Source organism: Lepisosteus platostomus, chromosome 9, assembly GCF_059453375.1.
Source record: "Lepisosteus platostomus isolate fLepPlt1 chromosome 9, fLepPlt1.hap1, whole genome shotgun sequence".
Classification (NCBI taxonomy): Eukaryota; Metazoa; Chordata; class Actinopteri; order Semionotiformes; family Lepisosteidae; genus Lepisosteus; species Lepisosteus platostomus.
In genome coordinates, this window is record NC_142619.1 from 45,060,901 (window position 1) to 45,083,380 (window position 22,480).

General features: G+C 38.6%; 1 protein-coding gene across 2 annotated transcripts; it reads left to right on the plus strand.

Moving 5' to 3' along the window:
• Positions 1 to 515: 515 nt before the first annotated feature.
• Positions 516 to 18,904, plus strand: LOC148655069 (pendrin-like). Of its 2 annotated transcripts, XM_088645201.1 has the most exons (22): positions 527 to 571; positions 1,045 to 1,100; positions 1,851 to 1,992; positions 2,574 to 2,713; positions 5,159 to 5,269; positions 5,566 to 5,750; positions 6,126 to 6,290; positions 6,888 to 7,040; positions 8,304 to 8,386; positions 9,128 to 9,275; positions 10,015 to 10,128; positions 10,795 to 10,872; positions 10,995 to 11,090; positions 13,172 to 13,278; positions 13,987 to 14,056; positions 14,365 to 14,457; positions 14,546 to 14,641; positions 15,601 to 15,831; positions 16,141 to 16,195; positions 16,485 to 16,630; positions 16,769 to 16,849; positions 17,862 to 18,904. In XM_088645201.1, exons 3-22 carry the CDS (start codon positions 1,862 to 1,864, stop codon positions 17,883 to 17,885), a joined length of 2,307 nt encoding a protein of 768 aa, XP_088501327.1. In that variant the 5' UTR covers positions 527 to 571; positions 1,045 to 1,100; positions 1,851 to 1,861; the 3' UTR covers positions 17,886 to 18,904. The 2 variants fall into 2 exon arrangements, with proteins under 2 accessions (XP_088501328.1, XP_088501327.1); XM_088645202.1 differs by lacking the exon at positions 1,045 to 1,100 and having other exon boundaries at positions 516 to 571; positions 1,852 to 1,992.
• Positions 18,905 to 22,480: the final 3,576 nt, after the last annotated feature.

Consider the following 22,480-nt stretch of genomic DNA (forward strand, 5'->3'; position numbering starts at 1 on the left):
CTCACTGTATATAAGAGCTGGGAAACCCTTGCAGTCTGTCTGTTCTGTGGGGCAGACCCAGCGCGCGTTGCTGTCATTATTGTTGAAACTTCACCAGCAATGAAAGATTTTACTATTTAGGTTTGATAAAAAAAAAGATTTTTCTTAAACTGAATACCAGATCGTGTTCTGTATTTGGTTTCCACTGAATAATTACACCAGCCTTAGAAAGCCTATGAAGGTTAGAATTAAATATTTTCTAAGTAAATATGAAAAAGGAGAATACAATAATGATCCATGAAGGATTATTCTGTTTTTTTTTTCACTTTACGCAAAGACATTGTGTGACCCTGCAATCTGGAACAAAATTTGTTTGCAAAAGAACAAAAATGAAAAAAGTAACTGCAAATCAGAACAGATATGATAAATGGGGAGGGATGACATTTGAAACCAACCTTGTGCCAGTTAGTTCTCATTTTCCTTGTATAATAACAACAGAGTGTTTGCTGAAACCTATATAAACAGCAAAACCAAAGGCAAAATTCAACAGTTTGGATTTTTCTTTCTAAAAGAGGGATACCAATAAGCTAAGGTAATTCATTATTCATTTTTTGGGTTAATCAAAATGCTATTGATAGTTATTTTGTGAGACAAGTTACAAAAACATTTTGAAAAATATGAGGAGGGATATGAGTGACATCTTATTTTGTGGAATATACAGTATAATTTAATATATTTTAAATTAAAATTGACTTTTTTAAAAAAATTAAATGAATATATTATAGTATTTACTAATCATATGACAATGGTAGGATTAGAGAATACCACACTGTCAAAATGTGTATTGATTCTTCATGCATTTACATTTTTAAATTAAAGGATCAAGGTGCATTTCATGGTAAGCAATAAAGAACTTTAGTGACATTATTAAGCACCTTTACTACTGATCCTGTTTAAAATACCACCTATAACTTTCTGTTAATAAACTGCAGAAAAGAAAATAACCAAGAGTTCCTTATTTTCTCAGTTGCAGGTAAAAGTAGATTACATTTTGTTCGTTTTCAGACTACGAGAAAATCACACAACACAATCCTGTTTTCAAAAAGCTCATCTGAAATAGTGATAAGTTCTTTAAGCCTGTTTCTCTGTTGGACAGTTTATAATAGTCAGTGAGAAACTGTAGCTTAGAAAAACTTAGAGATTTTCTAAGACCTTCGTCTCTTTCTGTATATTAAATATGTTTAAAATTAGAAAAAAAGGATTTTGAAAATATATACTCACTATAATGTATGGTAAAACAAAAAAAGCAATACAATTATAAGCAATAATTAACCAATCTACTTACAAGTATTACCTGAATTTGAGAACAGTAAGCAAATTAATATTATAACACAAGCTACATTATTCTAATGATTTTGCAGATATTTGTCAAATACTCAAGCAATAGTTTTTCAGATTATAAAATAATAATGATCACATTTAATAGTACATCATTATTATTTAACTGCATATAGCATTTTTAAAAATAAAAATGTTGTAAATTGTACATTGGTAAAATTGGAAATGTTGTAAATTTTTAATTATATTTGTCCTTGTTTTTACTTTAAATGAAATGTTTAAATCATTTCGGATACATTGTATGAGGCTAAACCAAGTTTTAATATCACTTCTATAGTTTATATATTTTACTTCATTGAAAATTGCAGTGTCAAAAATTTAAACACTACCAACGTGCACTGATAGTACATCAAGGTTTTCTTATTCGAACCAAATAATAATAAAATCATACTTTATTTTGAAATTTCTGTGTAATATAAATCAGTAAAATGTGTACTAAACATGTATGTTTAATTTTATCTGTTGTTTCCTTAGAAAAGAGATAATGGATCGTTCTCCTGAACATAATTACTTTGTCGCAAGGCCAATTTACTCTAAACCTACTTTTGAAGAAGACAATGAATCTAAAGCCAGAGTGCCTAAGACTTTCCGAAACAAACTTCAAAAGTCATGCACGTAAGTACTTTCTTTGTTGGGAGATTGCAACACCCTTTCACACACTCTAATTGGTGTAAGTTGTAGTCTGGATTCTTTTTATTTGTCTTTGTGCTTCTCACAGTTTCAGAGAGTAAAAGAAGAGAGAAAAGGCACCTTCACAGGTGTTTTTTCAGAGTACTATTTTGCCAAATCTCTTTCCTGCTTTGGATGTGTAGACAACTGTCATGCTTTGATAAAATGAGCTATACTCTACCTAATATTCTGATATGTTTTCTGCTCTCTTTTTAATTTATTTCAAAAACTCATGGCAGAAGCAGATTGAACAAATTATCAAAGGCTTATCACTTTTTTTATCACTTATCATCTTTGTACCACATGTCCTTCCATTTTACAGGCCCTCACAGTCAACTTTGAGAATTGTTCCTGTGCCTAGATTTAGGGGAATAGCCTAATATTTTCAGCAGGGACAACACTAAATCCATGCAATATGATATGAAGCCTATGAAAAAGCTAAGAACGGAGGAGATTTTTTACACAGAATTCACCCAATAAAGTTGAGTTTTTTTTCTACTGAACACGTCCTGTTGTTTATCTTGAAGCTGCTCAAGCAAAAGGGCCCTACGTGTGGTCAAGAGTATGTTCCCCATTCTGGACTGGTTGCCTAACTACAGAGTAAAGGAGTGGCTGCCCAGTGACATTATCTCAGGAGTCAGTACTGGACTTGTTTGTACTTTACTGGGTAAGTATCATCCAACGGGGACATGTGGGGCATCATCGTAACATGCGCACAGCAGTTTTCCAAAGAGAAGGTACAGTATAAAGTTATGATTTGGGCAAGAATAAGTTCATTCACTCACCGATACTAAAGCAACAGTAGTTCAAAGGGAAAAGGGACATGTAGGTCTTGTAAAATCAAAGAAGGTCAAAGGGACATGTAGGTCTTGTAAAATCAAAGAAGGTCAAAGGGACATGTAGGTCTTGTAAAATCAAAGAAAAATACATGCCACATTTTGCTTTATTGTGTGCTTCATGTTTGCTGGCAGTGTTGTTGTATAGTATATTCACAAGATATCTTATTGATTTTAATCCATCATTCACTGTATGCCACATCTGAATGTATTGAAGTATCCAGGTTATTAGCTTTAGTAAATTAATTGCAGGATGTTTCAATTGGAAAATATTATAGAGATATACTGTACATACTCTACATGTCTAGAATTGGACTTGGAAAAAGACAAGTCACAGATATTCTCTTTGGCTTTGACTTTCTATGTCTTCTAATTCCTGAAACATTGTGTCTAAATCTTGAATTATTCTATTAGTGCTGATAAAGAATTCTAAAAAGATTTAAGATATTTTTAATAGTGCTACCATTGATTGTTTTTGGAGAATTAATTAAACTGATATGGAACAATGGGCAGACTTTCAAGATTGTTCAGAAGGCCAGAATTCTTTAAATAAACAACACATGACTGTTAACCAGGTAAATGATAAAGGTTTGCAAACGCAGTTCTCAAGGAGCAGCTGATGATGTAAAACGGAGGGCCTGAACTTTCATGTTCATACAAGGGAGATTAAGCTCTGTCAATTTATCCTTCTTTTATTTCTTTTTGAGTTTTGACACATTGAGGCACACAACTAACAAGAGAGTCTTCTGAATTCAGAACTGCACATGGAGTTCGAGGGTCTGCCACATTCTCATGTTATCTCACCTTTTAAGTGGAAGTGCTTCAGTATATACAGAGTAATGTGGTGTGTTTCTGGATGTTCTGAATGTTACAGGAGTCTGGAAAAAGGCATCCAGCCATGACACGGAAGCTGATACCCCAGTTTCTTTCAAGATGGTGCTGGAGGAGGCTTTTGAATCACCTTGCAGAGTAGCAAAGTGATCTGAGGATCTCACCCTGCTGTCTCTTGAAAGAAATCGTGGTATCGGTTGTGACTCCCACTGGCTCGAGTCTCAGACTCCTCTCAACCCTTTGTGTAAAGAAGTTGCCTCCAATTCTCTGTTTTCAATTCTTTGCTGAAATTAGAATTTGTCAGAAATTGTGGGCTTTTGATGGATACAGGATTGCAATTTCAACAACATATTAAGACTCTTTGGAAAATGCCAGCAGCCATATTACTCTGCAACTCACAACTGGTAACTCACTGAAGCTAAGCAGGTGTGAGCCTGGTCAGTACCTGGATGAGGGACCTCCTGGGAAAAACTAAGGTTGCTACTGGAAGAGGTGTTAGTGAGGCCAACACCCTGTGGTCCATGTGGGTCCTAATGCCCCAGTATAGTGACGGGGACACTATACTGTAAAAAGGAGCTGTCCTTCGGATGAGACGTAAAACTGAGGTCCTGACTCTCATTGGTCATTAAAAATCCCAGGGCATTACTCGAAAAGAGTAGGGGTGTAACCCCGGCATCCTGGCCAAATTTCCCATTCGCCTTTACCAATCATGGCATCCTAATAATCCCCATCTATGAATTGGCTTCATTACTCTGCTCTCCTCCCCACTGATAGCTGATGTGTGGTAAGCATTCTGGTGCACTATGGCTGCCGTCGCATCATGCTGGTGGTGGTGGAGGGGAGTCCCCATTACCTGTAAAGCGCTTTGAGTGGAGTGTCCAGAAAAGCACTATATAAGTGTAAGCAATTATTATAATTAATTATTATTTATTTAATCAATATAATCAAAATTAGAAGTCATCTCAACAAGATGTCATAAATAATATTGTTTCATGCTTTTATTGTGTCCTACATTAAACCTTCTTAATAGTTTATAATTACATGTACAATACACTAAATTGAAAATTATATCTGTCAGCATTATTTGTTTTCTGTCTCTTGTCATGTGGCTTTTCAGCTTTTCTTGATGATTTGCAAAGCATTACATGCTTCTCTGTCAGTCTCAGTCAGATGGGCTGCCATCACAGACCTCCACTTGGACCGTTTACAGACTCAGAGAGCTTTATTCAAAACTAGGCAGTGGGGGTCTTCTTCCGTAGTTCTCTGGCTCTGTTTCCCTGGAATCATTAGTCCTAAAAGCCCCTTTACTTTCTACATCACAACTCAGGATGTGCCTCTTGAGGTGTGTGACTGAAAAGAAAAAAGATTTTTGGGGTATGCAAACCTCTAATGTATGACAGGACTTAGACCTAATGAGGTTTTTACCTTCCTGTTTTGTCATGCAGGACTGGCATATGCACTGCTGGTTGCAGTCCCTCCCAAATATGGTCTGTATGCAGCCTTCTTCCCCATTTTACCCTATTTCATTCTGGGGACCTCAAGACACATTTCTATAGGTAAGCTTGAACGTGTAATGTGTTTTGACATGCCACTTCATTAAAATGTTGCATAGAAATTCCAACCATGTTCAGTTTTTTTTTAAATAAACTTATAGAAGAACTTTTTATTACAATATTTATCAGCAATATTGTGACAATTTCCCATATTCTGTATAGCTTAGCACATGCTTCGAAATTAGGAAGACAAGAATGAAATGTAGCTGGGCCACATGATACTTTGTTTCACACATGATACTGTGTGTGGGAGTGTTTCATTTTTACTATGGTCTGCACCTCTATTTACTTCTCAACAGGCCCCTTTGCAGTGACCTCTCTGATGATAGGATCAGTGGTTCAATCCATGACTCCTGACTCCAACTTCATAAAGACCATTAATGGGACAAGTGGCAATGGAACAGTTATAATTGATACAAATGCCCAGGACGCACAAAGAGTACTTGTGGCTATAGCAATGACCTATCTCATTGGATTTTTCCAGGTAAAACCAATGAAGAAAATACTCATCTATTAATTACTGTTTCTACAGATATTAGGAACAATGTGATCTGTTTCAGCAGTAAAGTTGAATTTGTCAGTCAGATTGTAAAGACCCAGACCCCACACATATTAGTTTATATTTAAAACAAGTATCACCACCAGGAATTTAGGAATTTGGTAGTATTATGCATACGGTATAGTAGAGCAGAGTGCAGCCCTTACAACTTCCTGGCATGACAGAATAATGGCACTTTTAAATCTTCTCAAGCAACACGTTTTGAGGCGAAGTTTAACATTGTGAGCTTTGTCAGTCATGCTACTGTCATTCGTCCATGCTGTACAGTTTAAACTCTGTAGTGATCATTTTGTTTTACAGCTGGGTATGGGAGTGTTGCAGATTGGCTTTATAGTCCGGTATCTCTCTGATCCTTTGGTTGGAGGATTTACCACTGCAGCTGCATTCCAAGTGTTGGTCTCTCAAGTGAAAATAATCCTCGCTGTACCAACAGGAAATTACAACGGAGTTTTATCTATTATATACGTGAGTATTTTTTCCTACAAATATCTTGGGAATTTCAGAGTTTCACAGAAAAATACAATTTCTGTCAGTTCCACAGTTCAGAGTATTCTCGCATTCTTATGTTGCCCTGTTGCTGTCCTTTAGATGTGACTCTTGATTTAAATGGAATAATCATTTGAAAAACAGCATCTTTTCTAAGCTATATTTTAAAACACCTGAAAACACTTTCTTAACTCTGCATAAATTAAGTACATTTCAAACTAAAGTCAGAGACGACACGGTGGCACAGTGGACCTGGGGTGCTACCTGTTTTGAGTATACAGTATATGTTCTCCCTGTGTTTGCATGGGTTTCCTCTGGTTGGTCCACTATCCGGCCACAGTCTAAAGATGTACTGGTAGTTAACTGGTTTGGAAAAGTGTGAGTGTGTCAGTAAGTGCCCTGCAATGGACTGGCATCCTGTACAGGGTGTACCATGCCTTACACCCATTGCTCTGGTTCCCCATCACACTGTACCAATCCATAGAAAAATGGATGGATGAACAAACATTAGTCTTAAACTAAACCAACTTTGGCAAAGTATTAAAAAGATCACTGTTTTTTTTTCTTCTTCTTTAGCCAATCATTGACATTTTTAAAAACATTCAGCAAACCAACATTGCAGACCTGACTGCTGGGTTGTTGACAATTCTTATTGTAATGGTGGTCAAGGAAATCAATACTAAATACCAGCATAAGATCCCAGTACCTATTCCCATTGAAGTGATAGTGGTGAGTACAGTACTTTCTTGTTACTCGTTATTTCAGTTATTGGAAACATCCAAACATACATTTTTCACAGAAGAAGTAGAATAATAGTAAAAAGGAATGTAATAGCCACATTGTTCAGTAAAGGTTATGTTCTTTATTACTAGTGCTTCTTCATTTCTATACTTACAGCTACACAACAGATCTACAGATCGGCAACAAAACATCATAGTTTGAATCAAGCGTTCAACATTGTGTGTCTTTGGCTTAAAAAGCAACATTTCAAGACCTTATTCTATAGAACCTTCATTGAATCTGCTCAAACATTCACTGTGGTAGCCTGGTTTGAAAACCTAAACACATGCAATAAAAACAGACAGGATGGTGAAGGTAGCCAGCAAAATTATTGACCACTCCTTGCAAAGTGAGTCAGACCTCTTTCCATCTGGGTGTCAATTTAGACTACATACTGTAGATTCAAGTGCAGTAGAACTACGTCATCTTTTATTCTCACAAAATATATTTTTTTCTTTCTTATGTATAATGTATGTTAATGGATTCATGTTATATTAAATGATAGTGTACTGTGTTATGTCATTAATCTGCCTACAAAGCAAACTTCCCATCTTGGACAATATAATAAGTTTTTATTAGGATTTTAAATTTGCACAATCTAAATGAGCTACTGTAATTGTGTTTGTTTTGAATGTTACAATTCTGTGGTTTTCCTGAAGAAAACTATTAACAAAGCACTCTCCTGCAACGTGTTATAGTATTTTAAATCATATTCTGTGTACAAACACAAAATATCCTCCTGTATAAAGTTTGATAAATGAAAACAACAGTGCAAACACAGGTCAATAGACAAGTGAGGCAAACCCTTATGAAAATAACCTGTAGATGGCCTGAACATTTCTACAGATTTGTTACTCTTAAATAGAATGTATTATTTGTAGCATCTTTAGAAAACTTGTAAGACATTGTTCAGTTTAATATTTAGTATATGTGTAAAAACCTACAGGAATTGCACAGTTCATCAGAATGAGAATGCTAACACATTGCTTTACTGTCGATAATGAAGATAATGAAGATAATGGTTTTGACATTTATGAGAAAAACGTTCGTTATATTTACATTTCACAATTTTAATGGGTGTTTACCTGATGATTAAAATAGTGCTCTATTCTCTCTTTCCTACAGTTCACAATGTTGCCATTTGTCCTACCAAATCACCTTCCCAATGCTAGTGACAAGATAACTGCTGTCTGTTGTTGTTTTCTTTTACAGACTATCATAGCAACAGGCATTTCGTATGGAGTAGACCTGAAGTCAAAGTATAATGCCAACATTGTACAGAACATCCCTAGAGGGTACGCAGAATTTAGCTTTTGTCATAGGAGCAGTCTGCACAGAGTTATGTTGTTCTTTTTGGCTAAAGTTTAATATAGGAGGTACAGTAGCAATCTTGCTTCTTTAGCCAGCAGCCATATCACCCTGCAACTCACAACTGGCAACCCATTGAAGCTAAGCAGGTGTGAGCCTGGTCAGTACCTGGATGGGAGACCTCCTGGGGAAAACTAAGGTTGCTGCTGGAAGAGGTGTTAGTGGGGCCAGCAGGGGGTGCTCACCCTGTGGTCCATGTGGGTACTAATGCCCCAGTATAGTGACGGGGAAACTATACTGTAAACAGGCACCGTCCTTTGGATGAGATGTAAAACTGAGGTCCTGACTCTCTGTGGTCATTAAAAATCCCAGGGCGTTTCTCGAAAAGAGTAGGGGTGTAACCTCGGCGTCCTGGCCAAATTCCCCATTGGCCCTTACCAATCATGGCTTCCTAATAATCCCCATCTATGAATTGGCTTCATTACTCTGCTCTCCTCCCCACTGATAGCTGATGTGTGGCGAGCGTTCTGGCACACTATGGCTGCTGTCGCATCATCCAGGTGGATGCTGCACATTGGTGGTGGTGGAGGGGAGTTCCCATTACCTGTAAAGTGCTTTGAGTGGAGTGTCCAGAAAAGCGCTATATAAGTGTAAGCAATTATTATTATTATTATCAAAAGCAACATAGATAAATTTGAATTATTCTAACAGTTGCATGTATGTATTAGATTTCTGCCCCCTCAGAACCCTGATGTGACGTTGTTCTCGAGCATTGCGAGCTCCAGTTTCTCCACGGCTGTGGTTGCGTATGCTGTGGCTGTTTCTGTAGGTAAAGTGTACGCTACAAAGCATGACTACGTCATAGATGGAAATCAGGTTAGTACCGTGATTGTGCCCTCTCAATCAGATTCTCCCACTAAATCCTTTTAGAATGTATTATTTATGTGGTCATAATGCAGATTGTTCAATTAGTGTAATCCTTCATAGAGAAACAAACCCTGAGAAAGCAGTGTGTATGTACCATGTTATATACATACATGTATCGATGAGGGCATTTACTACATTTAATGTACTCTGGGTAATACTTAAAACAATTGTTATATATTGTTACAGTTTTATGTGCAATTCTCCCTGTCAGCCAGCCTTGGTTCTAACTCTTTTTTTAACTCACTAAACTCCCATATTATGATATAATAAAAATAAAAGCAGAACAAAAGGAATGTGCAGATTGACCAAGATGCTGAAGTGCTGGGTTTCTTTGTTTAGATTTACTTTAACATAGAGGGTGGAGGAAATATAGTCATGTATAAATAGTGTTTATTTTTATAAATAGTATTTCTAAAGGATGTAAAGAGGGATTAAAACTATTAAAATACAGTCACTATGGAATCAGAAACATGGAATTCTAAAGTAATCCCATCATTTGACACTACAAATTTTGATCACTTGATTTGTGGAAGAAGTGAGTAGATCATTCCTGGAGCTGTATGTTTATAGAGCCCCTTTACTTGGGTGCATTTTAAATGTATATTGCATCCCCTAATCTAATTGAAGCTCAGTCCTAGCCAATGTTATTCTTTGGGCACATGAAGACAAACAACATCTTATTTCCCAGGAGCTCATTTCATTTGGAATCTGCAATATTTTCACGGGAGCTTTCTCTGGGTTCATTGCCACCACTTCACTGTCACGCACAGCTGTTCAGGAGAGCACTGGTGGAAAGACACAGGTATGGCAAGCACTTAGTTTCAACTCAGGGTAGAATACAAATCCATCCATCAATTTTCTACCCCCTTATCAAGTACAGGGTCCAAGGGGTGCCATAGTCTCTCTGGGCAAGCAAAGGGGGCAAGGCAGGATAGATCCTGGATGGGACAGCAGTCCTCACAGGGCACACACAGACACAAACACACAGTCACACCAGGAGCAATTTTCCCTGAAGCCAAATAACCTACCATATCAATGTATTGGAATGACTAATAAATTACAGAGTTACCAAAGTGATAACAATTAGTAAACAGTTAAAAACAACTACAATAAGAACAACATATTATTTAAGAGAGCTCACTCAGGCTGTGCCAGGAGATCATATACCAGGCTGCCAGCACTATTAAGTTTTCTGCCCCTTCCCCTAGTTGGATAAGATGCAGCTCTGATTCTCGCAGGTGTAAACATTCCAGATTTTGATTTCTTATTTTGGAGAACAATTATTCTCTAATTCCGGAATATTTCTTGCAATGTAGCAGGAACCAGAGAACGAAGAACATTTTTTTCAGAAAGAAGTGTGCAATGCCTTGATATCTGTAAAAGTACAAGATTAAAAAATCACCATTGAAAAGGCTGCCATTTTTCCCATCAGATTTTAGATTAAATTGAGCTTTGCTTTTTCCATCAGATTGCTGGCATAATCTCAGCTGCACTAGTATTGGTCGTTATATTTGCACTGGGCAGCCTGCTGGAACCTCTTCAAAAGGTAGGTGTAATTGCTTCTATTCACATCAGGTTAACCTCTTAAACCATGTAATAGAAATTTACTTCAGTAGGTTGAAATGTTTTATTTTTGTTATAACCTTCAGACCTAATTCTCTTTTGCAGTCTGTCTTGGCTGCCATCATCATTGCTAACCTGAAAGGAATGTTCATGCAAGTTTTGGATGTTCCTCGTCTGTGGAGGCAGAACAAAATAGACTCTGTAAGATTTCAACAACCGTATTATCCTTTCTGCTGGGGAAAATATGTCAGGCTAACATGGGTTCAATCCAAAGTAATTGAAGTTCACTATTCTCATGGAGAAGTAATTCGAAGAGTTCTTTGCCTCTTCAGAATTTAGAACTGACACATAGGAAAGAGCAGCAGTTCTAATAATGGACCAGGTAGCCTAGTTTTATTGCCTTTGTTGATGTGCATTGTGATTTAGGCCAATATACCACTATATTTAGGGGTCCTTTTACTGAATCGTTAACTTCTGCCCATTATATTAAGAGTCTCCAAGAGGGAATTCTAGCTGTCTGTGTCAGGGATTATCTGTGTGAATATCATGTGGGGAACACAGAACACTCTTCTTCATCCTAGCATTAATCCCGCATCAGCAGGGTCCGCATGTCGGGACGGCCGTCTCCCTTTGATTGTTTGAACCAAATCTTTGAGCTGACATTGCCATTAAATGCGACCAAGAATACTCCAACCGGCACGTCGCTCCGCCTGCCATCAGAGACCTTCACCATTAGTTCCAACGAATCGTTGTATCCAGCCAGCACTGCGAGGAGGTGGTGATAGGATTTTGCCGGCTGAACACAGAACACTAGTCTACACTAATTATGCTTTTCTAGTCTAGGAAAGCATAATTGATTATTTGTTAGTTGCAAGCTGCAACCTATTTAGCCTTAGTTGACCAGGAACTAAAAAAGGATAATTCGCTCAGATTCATTTCCTCTCAACCAGTAGGGTATGCCTGAGCTAAACAGCTCTGAACTGAGTATTTTCTTTAGCTCACAGCTACAATAACCTCAACCACCTCTGACTAATTCTCCTTAAGGGAAAAGACAATTCGGTAATGCAGGAGGATTGTGGATAGTGCAGTCCTGTTCAGTAGTAAGTACCTGAGCTGCAGCTGTTTATTGGAATCTACAATCCTGTGCATTTAGAGATTAAACTTCAAAATGGTGTGTAAAATATTGTAACGCAACGGGGGCTCAGGCGGGCGCCCTTGCCGCATCTGGTCGGCCCCTGCACCCTCGGGGGCTCGAACCCGGGACTTCCGCGTCTCTCTGCAGCGACCTAGCCCCGTGAGCCAAAGAGAGATCTCTCCACAGCCCAGTAGCTGTGGTCCTGCTATCACAGGGAAGGGCGGTGACGTCACCCGCTCTGGTACGCCGGCTCTTACACAGCGCCCTGTCGGCCGTAAGCGTTACACTCTCCCCCGCTTAAATCGCCGTCCCCGGCGAAGGGCTATCCCACCCCGCTTCTGACACCAATGTAACGCAACGGGGGCTCAGGCGGGCGCCCTTGCCGCATCTGGTCGGCCCCATCCCGACTGGAGGCTCGAACCCGATGCGGCAAGGGCGCCCGCCTGAGCCCCCGTTGCGTTACATTGGTGTCAGAAGCGGGGTGGGATAGCCCTTCGCCGGGGACGGCGATTTAAGCGGGGGAGAGTGTAACGCTTACGGCCGACAGGGCGCTGTGTAAGAGCCGGCGTACCAGAGCGGGTGACGTCACCGCCCTTCCCTGTGATAGCAGGACCACAGCTACTGGGCTGTGGAGAGATCTCTCTTTGGCTCACGGGGCTAGGTCGCTGCAGAGAGACGCGGAAGTCCCGGGTTCGAGCCCCCGAGGGTGCAGGGGCCGACCAGATGCGGCAAGGGCGCCCGCCTGAGCCCCCGTTGCGTTACATTGGTGTCAGAAGCGGGGCGGGATAGCCCTTCGCCGGGGACGGCGATTTAAGCGGGGGAGAGTGTAACGCTTACGGCCGACAGGGCGCTGTGTAAGAGCCGGCGTACCAGAGCGGGTGACGTCACCGCCCTTCCCTGTGATAGCAGGACCACAGCTACTGGGCTGTGGAGAGATCTCTCTTTGGCTCACGGGGCTAGGTCGCTGCAGAGAGACGCGGAAGTCCCGGGTTCGAGCCCCGGACGGTGCAGGGGCCGACCTAATGCGGCAAGGGCGCCCGCCTGAGCCCCCGTTGCGTTACAATATATTAAAATATTCTTCTCAAATGCTTTTAATTTTATTATTCTGAGAAGACATCGTGAACCTCTTAAATGTATATTTTTTCAGATAATCTGGGTTTTCACCTGCATTGGATGCATAATCCTGGGACTTGACCTTGGGCTGCTGGCAGGTCTTGTGTTTGAGTTGGTCACGGTGGTGTACAGAACTCAGTTGTAAGTAACATGTCCTGACTACTTGGACATTAAAGATACCGTAGCAGTGTTTGTAAGAGTATTGGTGTTAACCGTGGTGTCATGGTTAAATTCCTCTTTGAGCCTCCCCTCTGGACTCCCCAAAGTTAACTCTCAACTCAACTGGTGAAGCCATTCACCTGATATTTGTGCAGGATTGTTGCTTGTGCAAACTAGCTGCCAGGCATCATTCAGGTAAGGGCTACAGCTCAGTCGTGGATGATGTGGGTCCTCTCCTTATATTTAAAGTGGGATCCTTTCTGATTAAAGTGCTATATAAAGCTGTTTGTTGCTGTTCTTATTACTTTCGAATACATAACCCTGAAATACTTACAGAGCTGAGTCTTTTTGACAATGGATTTGGGGAGGAGTCAAATATCATTTAGACCTGTGCTGGTTGATGTTATAGGCTCTCTGCACATACATAAAAAACCTGGTGGTGGCATGGAAATATACAGTCACACTGATATTTCAGGGCTCGTGGATTGCTCAGGACTATAAAAGGGGAGTGTCTCCTAATGGAAAGCATCCAGTATGATTGGTTTGGTATTGTTATTTTATCATTCTCAAGTAATAATGTTCAGCAATGTTCAGTAAAGCAATAACATTAGGTAATGTTCACTTCATTCCCCTGTTTATGAGTGTTCAAGTATTTCTCAGCCACTAATGACCTCTTCTCTTCGGTCTCAGCCCCACCTGTTCTGCTCTGGGGAACTTTCCAGGGACAGATATCTACAAGAATATCAAAGACTACAAGCACGTAAGACACACATTCCTTTTCACTGACAGAAAACACCCTTCACTTCCACTAACTTGTGTATATAACATTGAATATGCATATATATTTGTTATAAATTCTTTTCTTTTCAAAGAAAAGAACTCCCTTTAAAACAGACTTTCTAGGTTCCTATTCTGTGTGGATTAGTCTTTCTGTGTCACAAAAATTCATTAAAAAGGTTCAATTAGATAGAGTTTTTCAAAACCTAATTAACACGATTTCTGTTGATGTTCCAGTGCCTAATCAAATACTGTACTGTACATATTATGTTGTTTGTTGTTTTTTTCCAGGTTGCAGAAATACCTGGAATCAAAATCTTCAAATGCAATTCACCAATTTTCTTCGCTAACATTGACTACTTTAAAGACCGCTTGAAGGCAGTAGTAAGTTGATTTCATCCGAAGCACTAATCTTGAGAAATGTCAAATTTGTGTGAAATCCACAACATTTTAAACTAAATTTGTGATTCAGGTCGGTGTTGATGCTGCCCGAGTGTTGAAGAAGAGGACAAAGGCACTGAGGATGATCCAGAATCTCATTAAGAAAGGAAGGTTAAGAGCTACAAAGGTAAGATTTGTGTGTGTATGTTTCTGATGCTAAGAACATCATAACAAATAATAAAGAAAAGTATTGGCTTACATGTTTTATTTGAATGTTCTGTAATTCTTTACTTTGTGGTATATGTATTTTCATTTCCTAATGTTTTAGGGAGGTAAATATTATATGCAGTTCTTTAACAATTCTGATTCTACCAAGTCAACATGTTGCCTCCTGTCTGACTTGAGCTACAGTATTTTGTGTAAGAGCCAAGTCTGTTTTTACTAAAACAGAGTTTTTCAGCACAAGTTCTGGAAGGATTTTTCTGGAAGGTGGGGCCTTAGGTTCAGTTCTGGACCTGAGGTGCTATCTGCATGGTGTTTACTTCTTCTCCTTGTATTTGCATGGGTTTCCTCCCATAATCCAAAAACATACTGGTAGGTTAATTGATTTCTTGGAAAATTGGCCCTAGGTATGAGTGTGTTTGTCTGTCTGCCCTGCGATGGACTGGTGTCCTATCCAGGGGGTACCCTGCCTTGCGCCTGTTGTTTGTCGAGATAGGCTCCAGCTCCTCCATGACCCACAATAGGAGGAATCTGTAGGGAAAGGTTTGTGTTCAGAATGTTCCGAGTACCTGCAGTTTTAACTTCAATAACATTTCTATCCACTAGGGGGAATGTTTGCTTAACATTTTCATTGAATCTCACGGAGGCTTTTGGAAAATTTGCGACAACATGGTTAAACCTAAAAAGAACATCCGTGATTCTAAGTACTGTATATTTCTTTTTAGTGTAGTTTTAAATACCGTACACTATTTTTGTAGCAAAACTCACCACAAAATTCGAAACAAGAATCAACTAGTAAATAGCTCTAGTTTTGAAGATGATTTTGTCTTCTGTACAGAACTATGACAGCCCTTGCACTCTTTGTCAACAAGCCTTGTTTTTGTGGCTTGTGATTTAAGTGGATGTCCTGCTCTCTCTGACTAGAAAGGTGTGGTGTCTACCATGGGGATTGATAACGAGGGCTTTGAGATGGAGAAGGAGCTGGAGGAGATGGAGGAGAGCGGTATTCCCACCACAGAGGTGGAGATACGAGTGGACTGGGATTCTGACCTGCCAGTGAAGGTGGCAGTGCCTAAAGTCAGCTTCCACAGCCTCATCCTGGACTTTTCTGCGGCATCCTTTCTTGACGTCGTATCTGTGAAGTCCTTAAAGTTGGTACGTAAATCCGTTCTGCACGTTTTCAGATCCAAAGACCTTTCCTAACAGACAAATCCTATTAATTCATAGTAATGCTACTGCTTTCACAGTAGAGACGTTAGAGTTTTCTGATAGCTGTTTGGCAGATAGCCTCTCATTTCAAAGTATTGCACATATAATTGCTTTGGGGGTTTAGCACAGTGTTTTGCCAATCATCAAAACATTGTGCTAAACCCCCAAAGCAATGATATGATTAAGAGTTTAAATGGCTACCTGTATAAAACCGTTCATGATAAAGATTCCTAATTATTTTTCATGTCCTAACAGGTCATTAAAGAATTCCAGAAAATAGGTGTGAATGTCTATATCGCTGGATATGATGGTATGATATAAATATTGTAATTTATAGTGAATGTTTAAATAAATGTTAATCTACCGGAGGGATTTTTCACTTGTATTATATTAGTCTAGTAAACAAAAACTGCAAAATCATTTCAAATACTTGACTCTGAAAAGCAGAGTTTGCAGACTGCTGCAGAATACATTCAATGGTACATCTGTCATTTGTTTAATACTATATCATTATTTTAATTTGAAAATCATAGATATCTGGTATTACAATGCTGTTTGCATCATATTTGTGAATAATGCAAAATATCTTCTTTTGTTAGATGAAATTGCTCAAAAAATGGAATTCTGTGGCTTTTTTGATGACGCAGTGAAAAAAGACATTATGTTTATATCTGTGCATGACGCAGTCCTCTTTATTAAGATGCAAACTATAAATGGCGCCATTCAAGATCCAATCTTTGAAAAGGTAAGAATATGTTGTACGTAGAAAATAAATGGCATTGAGGACACACTGTATGTTACAGGACTACTTTTATATATGAAAGTGTATATACAGTATAACTGAAAAAATATATAATTACATATATTCCACTTTTTTCTATAGATCTCTTTGATGCAGGATTCCGAAGAGCCTCTGACCTTCACCGATGATGAAACAGAAGAAACCTATGACAATCAAAGAAGGGTCAGTCAGACAAATCATTGCCTTGTGTACTCTTTTCTATCACTTAAATTAAAAGTATTTATCAGAAACATTGACTTTTATCCTAGTATGCACTGAAAATATGCTTTATAAAACAAAAGAGATGTAATACATCAAGGGTAATCTTCAAATATTAGAAATATGTTCAGTGCACCATTTAGTAGATGCTTACCTTCATTCACTTATTAAAATTAAACATTTCTAACTTTTGCTACCAGACAGAATCCAAACATTTCTACAGTCTGGAAATGATGTTGTTCTGACCCATTAATTGGATAATTTGTTCAATTCAAATAGTGTGTATGAAACTTCAGAAGGCTAGTGGGCCACTGTTTGACAGGTTTTGACTTTATGGAATAAGTTATTCTGAAAACACATATCAAAGCTTTACATTTGTTCCATGTTTTAATAAACCAGTGATATTGTGTGAATCATATATCTTACTTCTGCTCATGTCACTGTGGTTAGAAAGATTCCACTCTCTCAATGTAGAGCAGTGACCTTCTCCAATGTCAGGCACAGAATCTGCAGATGTGTACAGTCCAGGACCCAGAACAGGGTTCCCAAAGCTGAGAATGTAACATCACTCTAGTAGTCTGTTAACCCCCAAATTGTACAAATATCATATATATATATACATGTAATATCACTTAAGGAAAACAGACAAAGCTAATATACTGTATCATTTTGTAGATGGATTTGAACTTTTGCAGCTGGGGTATAAAGTAGCATTAGAATAGACATTATCATTAGATTAATTAAGCGAATAAATGTGTTTGTAGCAGAAGAGACATTTATGGTATGTGCCAATTATTATTGGTTTTATTTGATTTATTCCTCACTTGCAAGAATGCCACACACACTGTAGGCAGTTTGGTTCTGCAACAGTACTGACCTGCCTGACGTGTGGCACATCAAGCACTTCACACAGAAAACTCTGACAATTCAGCAGATTCCTTGTTTCTGTACCTAATTCTTTTTCTTTTTTATATAGGCTATCCATGGACTGTCTAACTAAGCCTGGGCTTTGGGTTTTTTCATCTCCTTCTCAAGGATGTGTTTTGAATTCTACAAATGTAAACATTGAAAAAGTAGGACATTTATTGCACCTCTCTACTCTTCACCCTTATCTTTACGGTTTATTAGAAGCTAATACATACCTGGAGGTTAAAGTCAACAGCTGCTCAAGGACCTGCACTGTTCTCACACTTTCTCACACTTCTGTAACTATCCACAAGGCCTCCAAGGTTATGATTTTCCTAAGGAAGGGCTTATGTAATTAGGCATTCATGATACAATAATGTATGTCCCTTTTTTGAGCTTGAGAACTTTTAATGGCTTTTAATCTTGCTTTGTACAATTCTTTTGTGTAAAGGCAATAATGTGGAAGTGCAATGTGGACACAGGCATTCTGAACATCACTCAGATGTGGCTCCATAGATGAATGAAAGCTCAAGTCTTTTTCAGCAGCATTTTGTGAAGAAGGTTTCACACCGCCTTATGCACTCTCTGTAGGAAAAAAACAAAATTTAGTCTCAACTGCTGCCTCTAACAGGTCTTTAAAACCTTATAGTCATCTTCACATGCCTGTGAACAACAGAGTCAGTGTGTGAATAAACAGTTGGTTTCCCCTCCTAAGCCGTCTTCCTGTGCTCGAACTATTAGGGCCCTAACTGACCTCTCAAAGAAGAAGAGAGTGATTCCCGAGTGACGTCGTAATATCTATAAGACAGGAAATGTGTAGGGTACAGGAAGCCAACTGTTTGTACTCAGTCCTGCCCTGTTGTGGCAGGCAAGCCCATCTGAAAATGAAGCCTTGGAAACAAAAAGGTGTTGAAAAATGACAGAGCGCTAATGAGAATGTTATGCAAATGAAAGGTAAGAGATTTTACTGAAGCCTTAAACCTGTATATTGATATGCAAAATGTAAACTAGGAGTAGCGTTTGAAAAGCAAATGTTGATACATTATGGGAGAATAAAGCAAATCAGAAACTTATGTTCTGCACATCTGTGCATATCAATAAAATTATTCTTTATTTCGTGTTGTATTTTGTTTTTCGGTTAAATGGTCTATGAATCAGACTCTCTGGGGACATACAAAGGGTGAGCAGTACTTACATGTGGTTAAAGTGCTGAACTCTTCTCAGGAGTGGTTAGAAAAAAAGTTTGAAGCCTTGAGAAAATGAAAAAAGTGAAAAATAATGTATTCTGTCAACATCAGTCAGCTGTTACCTACCTAGTTTGCATTGTATTATGTCCTCTTCGTGATATGTGGGCAGTCTCAGAAAGAGATGTCTTTTAAACAGTTTGGAAAACAAACTGGAAGACATATGCTTTGTTGGTTCTTGATTTATCTGCACATCATACATTTTGAAGGAAATGTTTATATATTGGATTTATATACAGTATACAGAATTTATCCAGATAGAGAAAATATATTTGCCTGAAAGTGTTGGCTTCTTTGCAGCATAAATCCCTCTTCACTGTGTTTTTTGCACAAGGACTCTACTGGATGTAACATAACTGGACATCACAACTGTTTTTTGTGTTGCTAAAAATATTTTCTGCATGATTCAAGAAACCACTGATCAATACCCCCAGATGATTCATTCCAGGTGTTGACAGACAGAAGACAAACGGCTAAATCGTCAGTCAAAGAAAAAGCGAAACTAGCCTCCTTATGCCGCTGGAACCCAATTAACAAGACAAATGTGGCAATTCGATTTTTTTATTTAACACTAAAACTACTGAAATGTCTAAAAACAGAATATACACTACGCTATCAAAATACTACAGATTATAATCCATGGAATGGCTAATTATTAACTAATTATTGAGTAAATCCCAGCACGTAGTGTCTAACAATTCCTGAGGAATAAATATCAGACTTATTATTATTATTATTATTATTATTATTATTATTATTATTATTATTATTATTATTATAAAGTAGCAGCAGACTAAGCCTTTTCCTTGGTGTTCCATGTTGTGGGAGAAAGGGGTGATGTGATTGAGTTCATAAGAGGCATGACTGCTTGTATCCCTGCGTCTGGTGCATCAAGGTAACAGCAACATGGGTAATCTATCAGTTCAGTGAAGATCAATGATTTCTGAGCTATGATTAACAAATGAAAAATCGCCACCAGTATATAACACAATTCCTAAGAACCCAGCAGAACTACTACAGATCTGCTGGTGGCAGAGTGGTTCGAGACTGGAAGGTATTGTTGTGGACTTGATATGGTGTACTTGTTTTAAGACTGCTTATCCTGCTCTTCTTTTCTGTGCTTCCTTTTCACAGAGCCTAGTAGGTACAGTACAGTACGTCCTTTTGCAGGACGATGTGCGTTTATCAGTTGCAGCTGCATGGTTTTAATTTTAATTTTGTATTTCATTTTGTTAATGATTTGACTGGGAAGCATTGTGTGAAATATTTGAGATAAACACTTTATACTGAGTCAAGTGACTCAATAAAACTAGTTTATTGGTTATACATTTTTATCTTATTAACTCCAGTATAGTTCATTAACAGATCTATGGTGTTGTTAAGTGCGAGTCAATGAGGAAAGATTTCCACAGCTGATGTCAGGTGACAGGTGATATCATCAGACACTAGCTCACCCCCGGTGGCTGCAATCCAGCTAACAGTCTGTGGCCAAGTATCTTGATGGCTACATTTCTGCCAGTTTAGAGGGATAAATAGATCGATCGATCGATAGATAGATAGACAGATAAGACTTTATTGATCCCGTAGAGAAATTGATGTCTTACAGCAGTCCAGCCCAAGACAAGCAAAAACAGACATCAGAATAGATGAAAAGTTATACAAAATACATTTAAAATAAATAAAAATAAATATATGTATTTATGTGCAAAATGTGTGCAAAATATGATGATTATAGTCACTGTAAAAACAATAAAATACGTGCAAAATGTGCATAGGTTTATTCAGATTGATTGTCCAAAAAGTACAATGGAACAACATGCTGTCCATAGACGAGCAAAAGAAGGGCTAACAGTCCTGGCCTAGGGCAGCGTTATACACCCTGACAGCCACTGGGAGGAAAACCTGCGGAAACGTTCCCTTGAACACCGTAGCTGGAGCAGTCTGTTGCTAAAAGTGCTCCGCTGCCCAATAACAGTCCCATGAAGCGGATGAGAGGCATTGTTTATGATGGCTGTGAGCTTGGTCAGCTTGGTTTCAGAGACATCTGAAGGAAGATATTTCACTGCACAGTCCCAGTGCTTAACATTTCCTCCTCTAAAGTTTAATATAACCTCCTCTATGATAATGTGATAATGTTTTTTTTTATATGATAATGTTTCTTTATTAGCCCTATACAATTTCTTGCATTAGGAATTCGTCTTTTCACATACCCCAGCTTTTCTCCATGGAGACACAGACACACAGACAGGGAGAGAAGCTTGGGGTCAGAGCGCAGGGTCTGTCATTGTACGGCGCCCCTGGAGCAGTTGGGGTTAAGGGCCTTGCTCAGGGGCCCAACAGAGTAGGATTCCTCTGCCGGCCACGGGATTTGAACCGGCAACCTTCCAGTCACAGGCGCAGATCCTTAGCCACAGAGCCACCACTTAATATATTTTTTTAATTTAATGGAAATTCACACTTTTATAAGTCCTGGCCTGCATTATGTAGCAGTACTGCTTACTATGGATTGAAATATCCCCGTGTCTTCAATTTGTTTTCCCAGCTGAGTTCTGACTTCCACAACTGGATTCTTTATTAAACAAATTATTTGACCTGTATGACCATTTCAAACTAGATATTTTAGTCAGAGATTCACTAAGTGAGCCATCCTCAAAAAAACACAGTGGACCTGAGTGGAGGGAGAATGATTTATTTGTACATCATACAAAGAACATTAGGGAGTACATATGAAATATCTTCCCCTTGAAAACATGTAGTTGTGACTGCTAAAAAACTGCTACAAATGAGCACTTGTATCATCATCATAATGAAAGCAAATGACCATAAAGACTAGCCAGAGAATGTCAGAGTAACATCGCATACAGCCTGCTAACAAAGCACACTGAAGCAGTTCAGTAATACCTGAGACTACAGGGTGGACTCAACAATAGGCAATGTCCAGAATCTTGTATTTTGAACAAGGCTAGAACTGTCCACAAGATGCTAGCATAAACCCATTCATACATAACAGTATCCCATGTTATTGTGGGAGGAACAGTAATAATAATGTACTGTTGTAAAAAAAAGAAGGTAAAGATGAAGAAATAAACTAATGAGCAATAGGATCTGCAATCACTCTGTTACATAATTTTCTTCTTTCGATTATGGATTTTACAGCTGCTGATATTGAACCTTCAGATAAGTGTTTATTACGAAGGTTTAAAGGTCACCTCTTATATACACTCTTCAAGTTCTTTTCAAGTTTCTTCTCTTGGAATATGGGAGTGTGAAACCTATTCAGACACTTACCCAAATGTTCTGCTTAGCACCTGTACTTCAAAGACTGTGACCACAGCCTTTTCTCAACAAGAGTCAGAGTCATCAGTACCTTGCCACACTCTCTCATCACATTCCTACTTTCCAGAACTAATTACCACTGTTGTTAAAGAACATTTTTCATTCTAGT

Coding starts and splice junctions, on each gene's coding strand:
- LOC148655069 (XM_088645202.1), top strand. CDS start 1,862: ATGGATCGTTCTCCTGAACATAATTACTTTGTCGCAAGGCCAATTTAC. Junction 5,751..6,125: donor ATCTCATTGGATTTTTCCAG/GTAAAACCAATG, acceptor TTTGTTTTACAG/CTGGGTATGGGAGTGTTGCA. Junction 9,276..10,014: donor ACGTCATAGATGGAAATCAG/GTTAGTACCGTG, acceptor CTTATTTCCCAG/GAGCTCATTTCATTTGGAAT.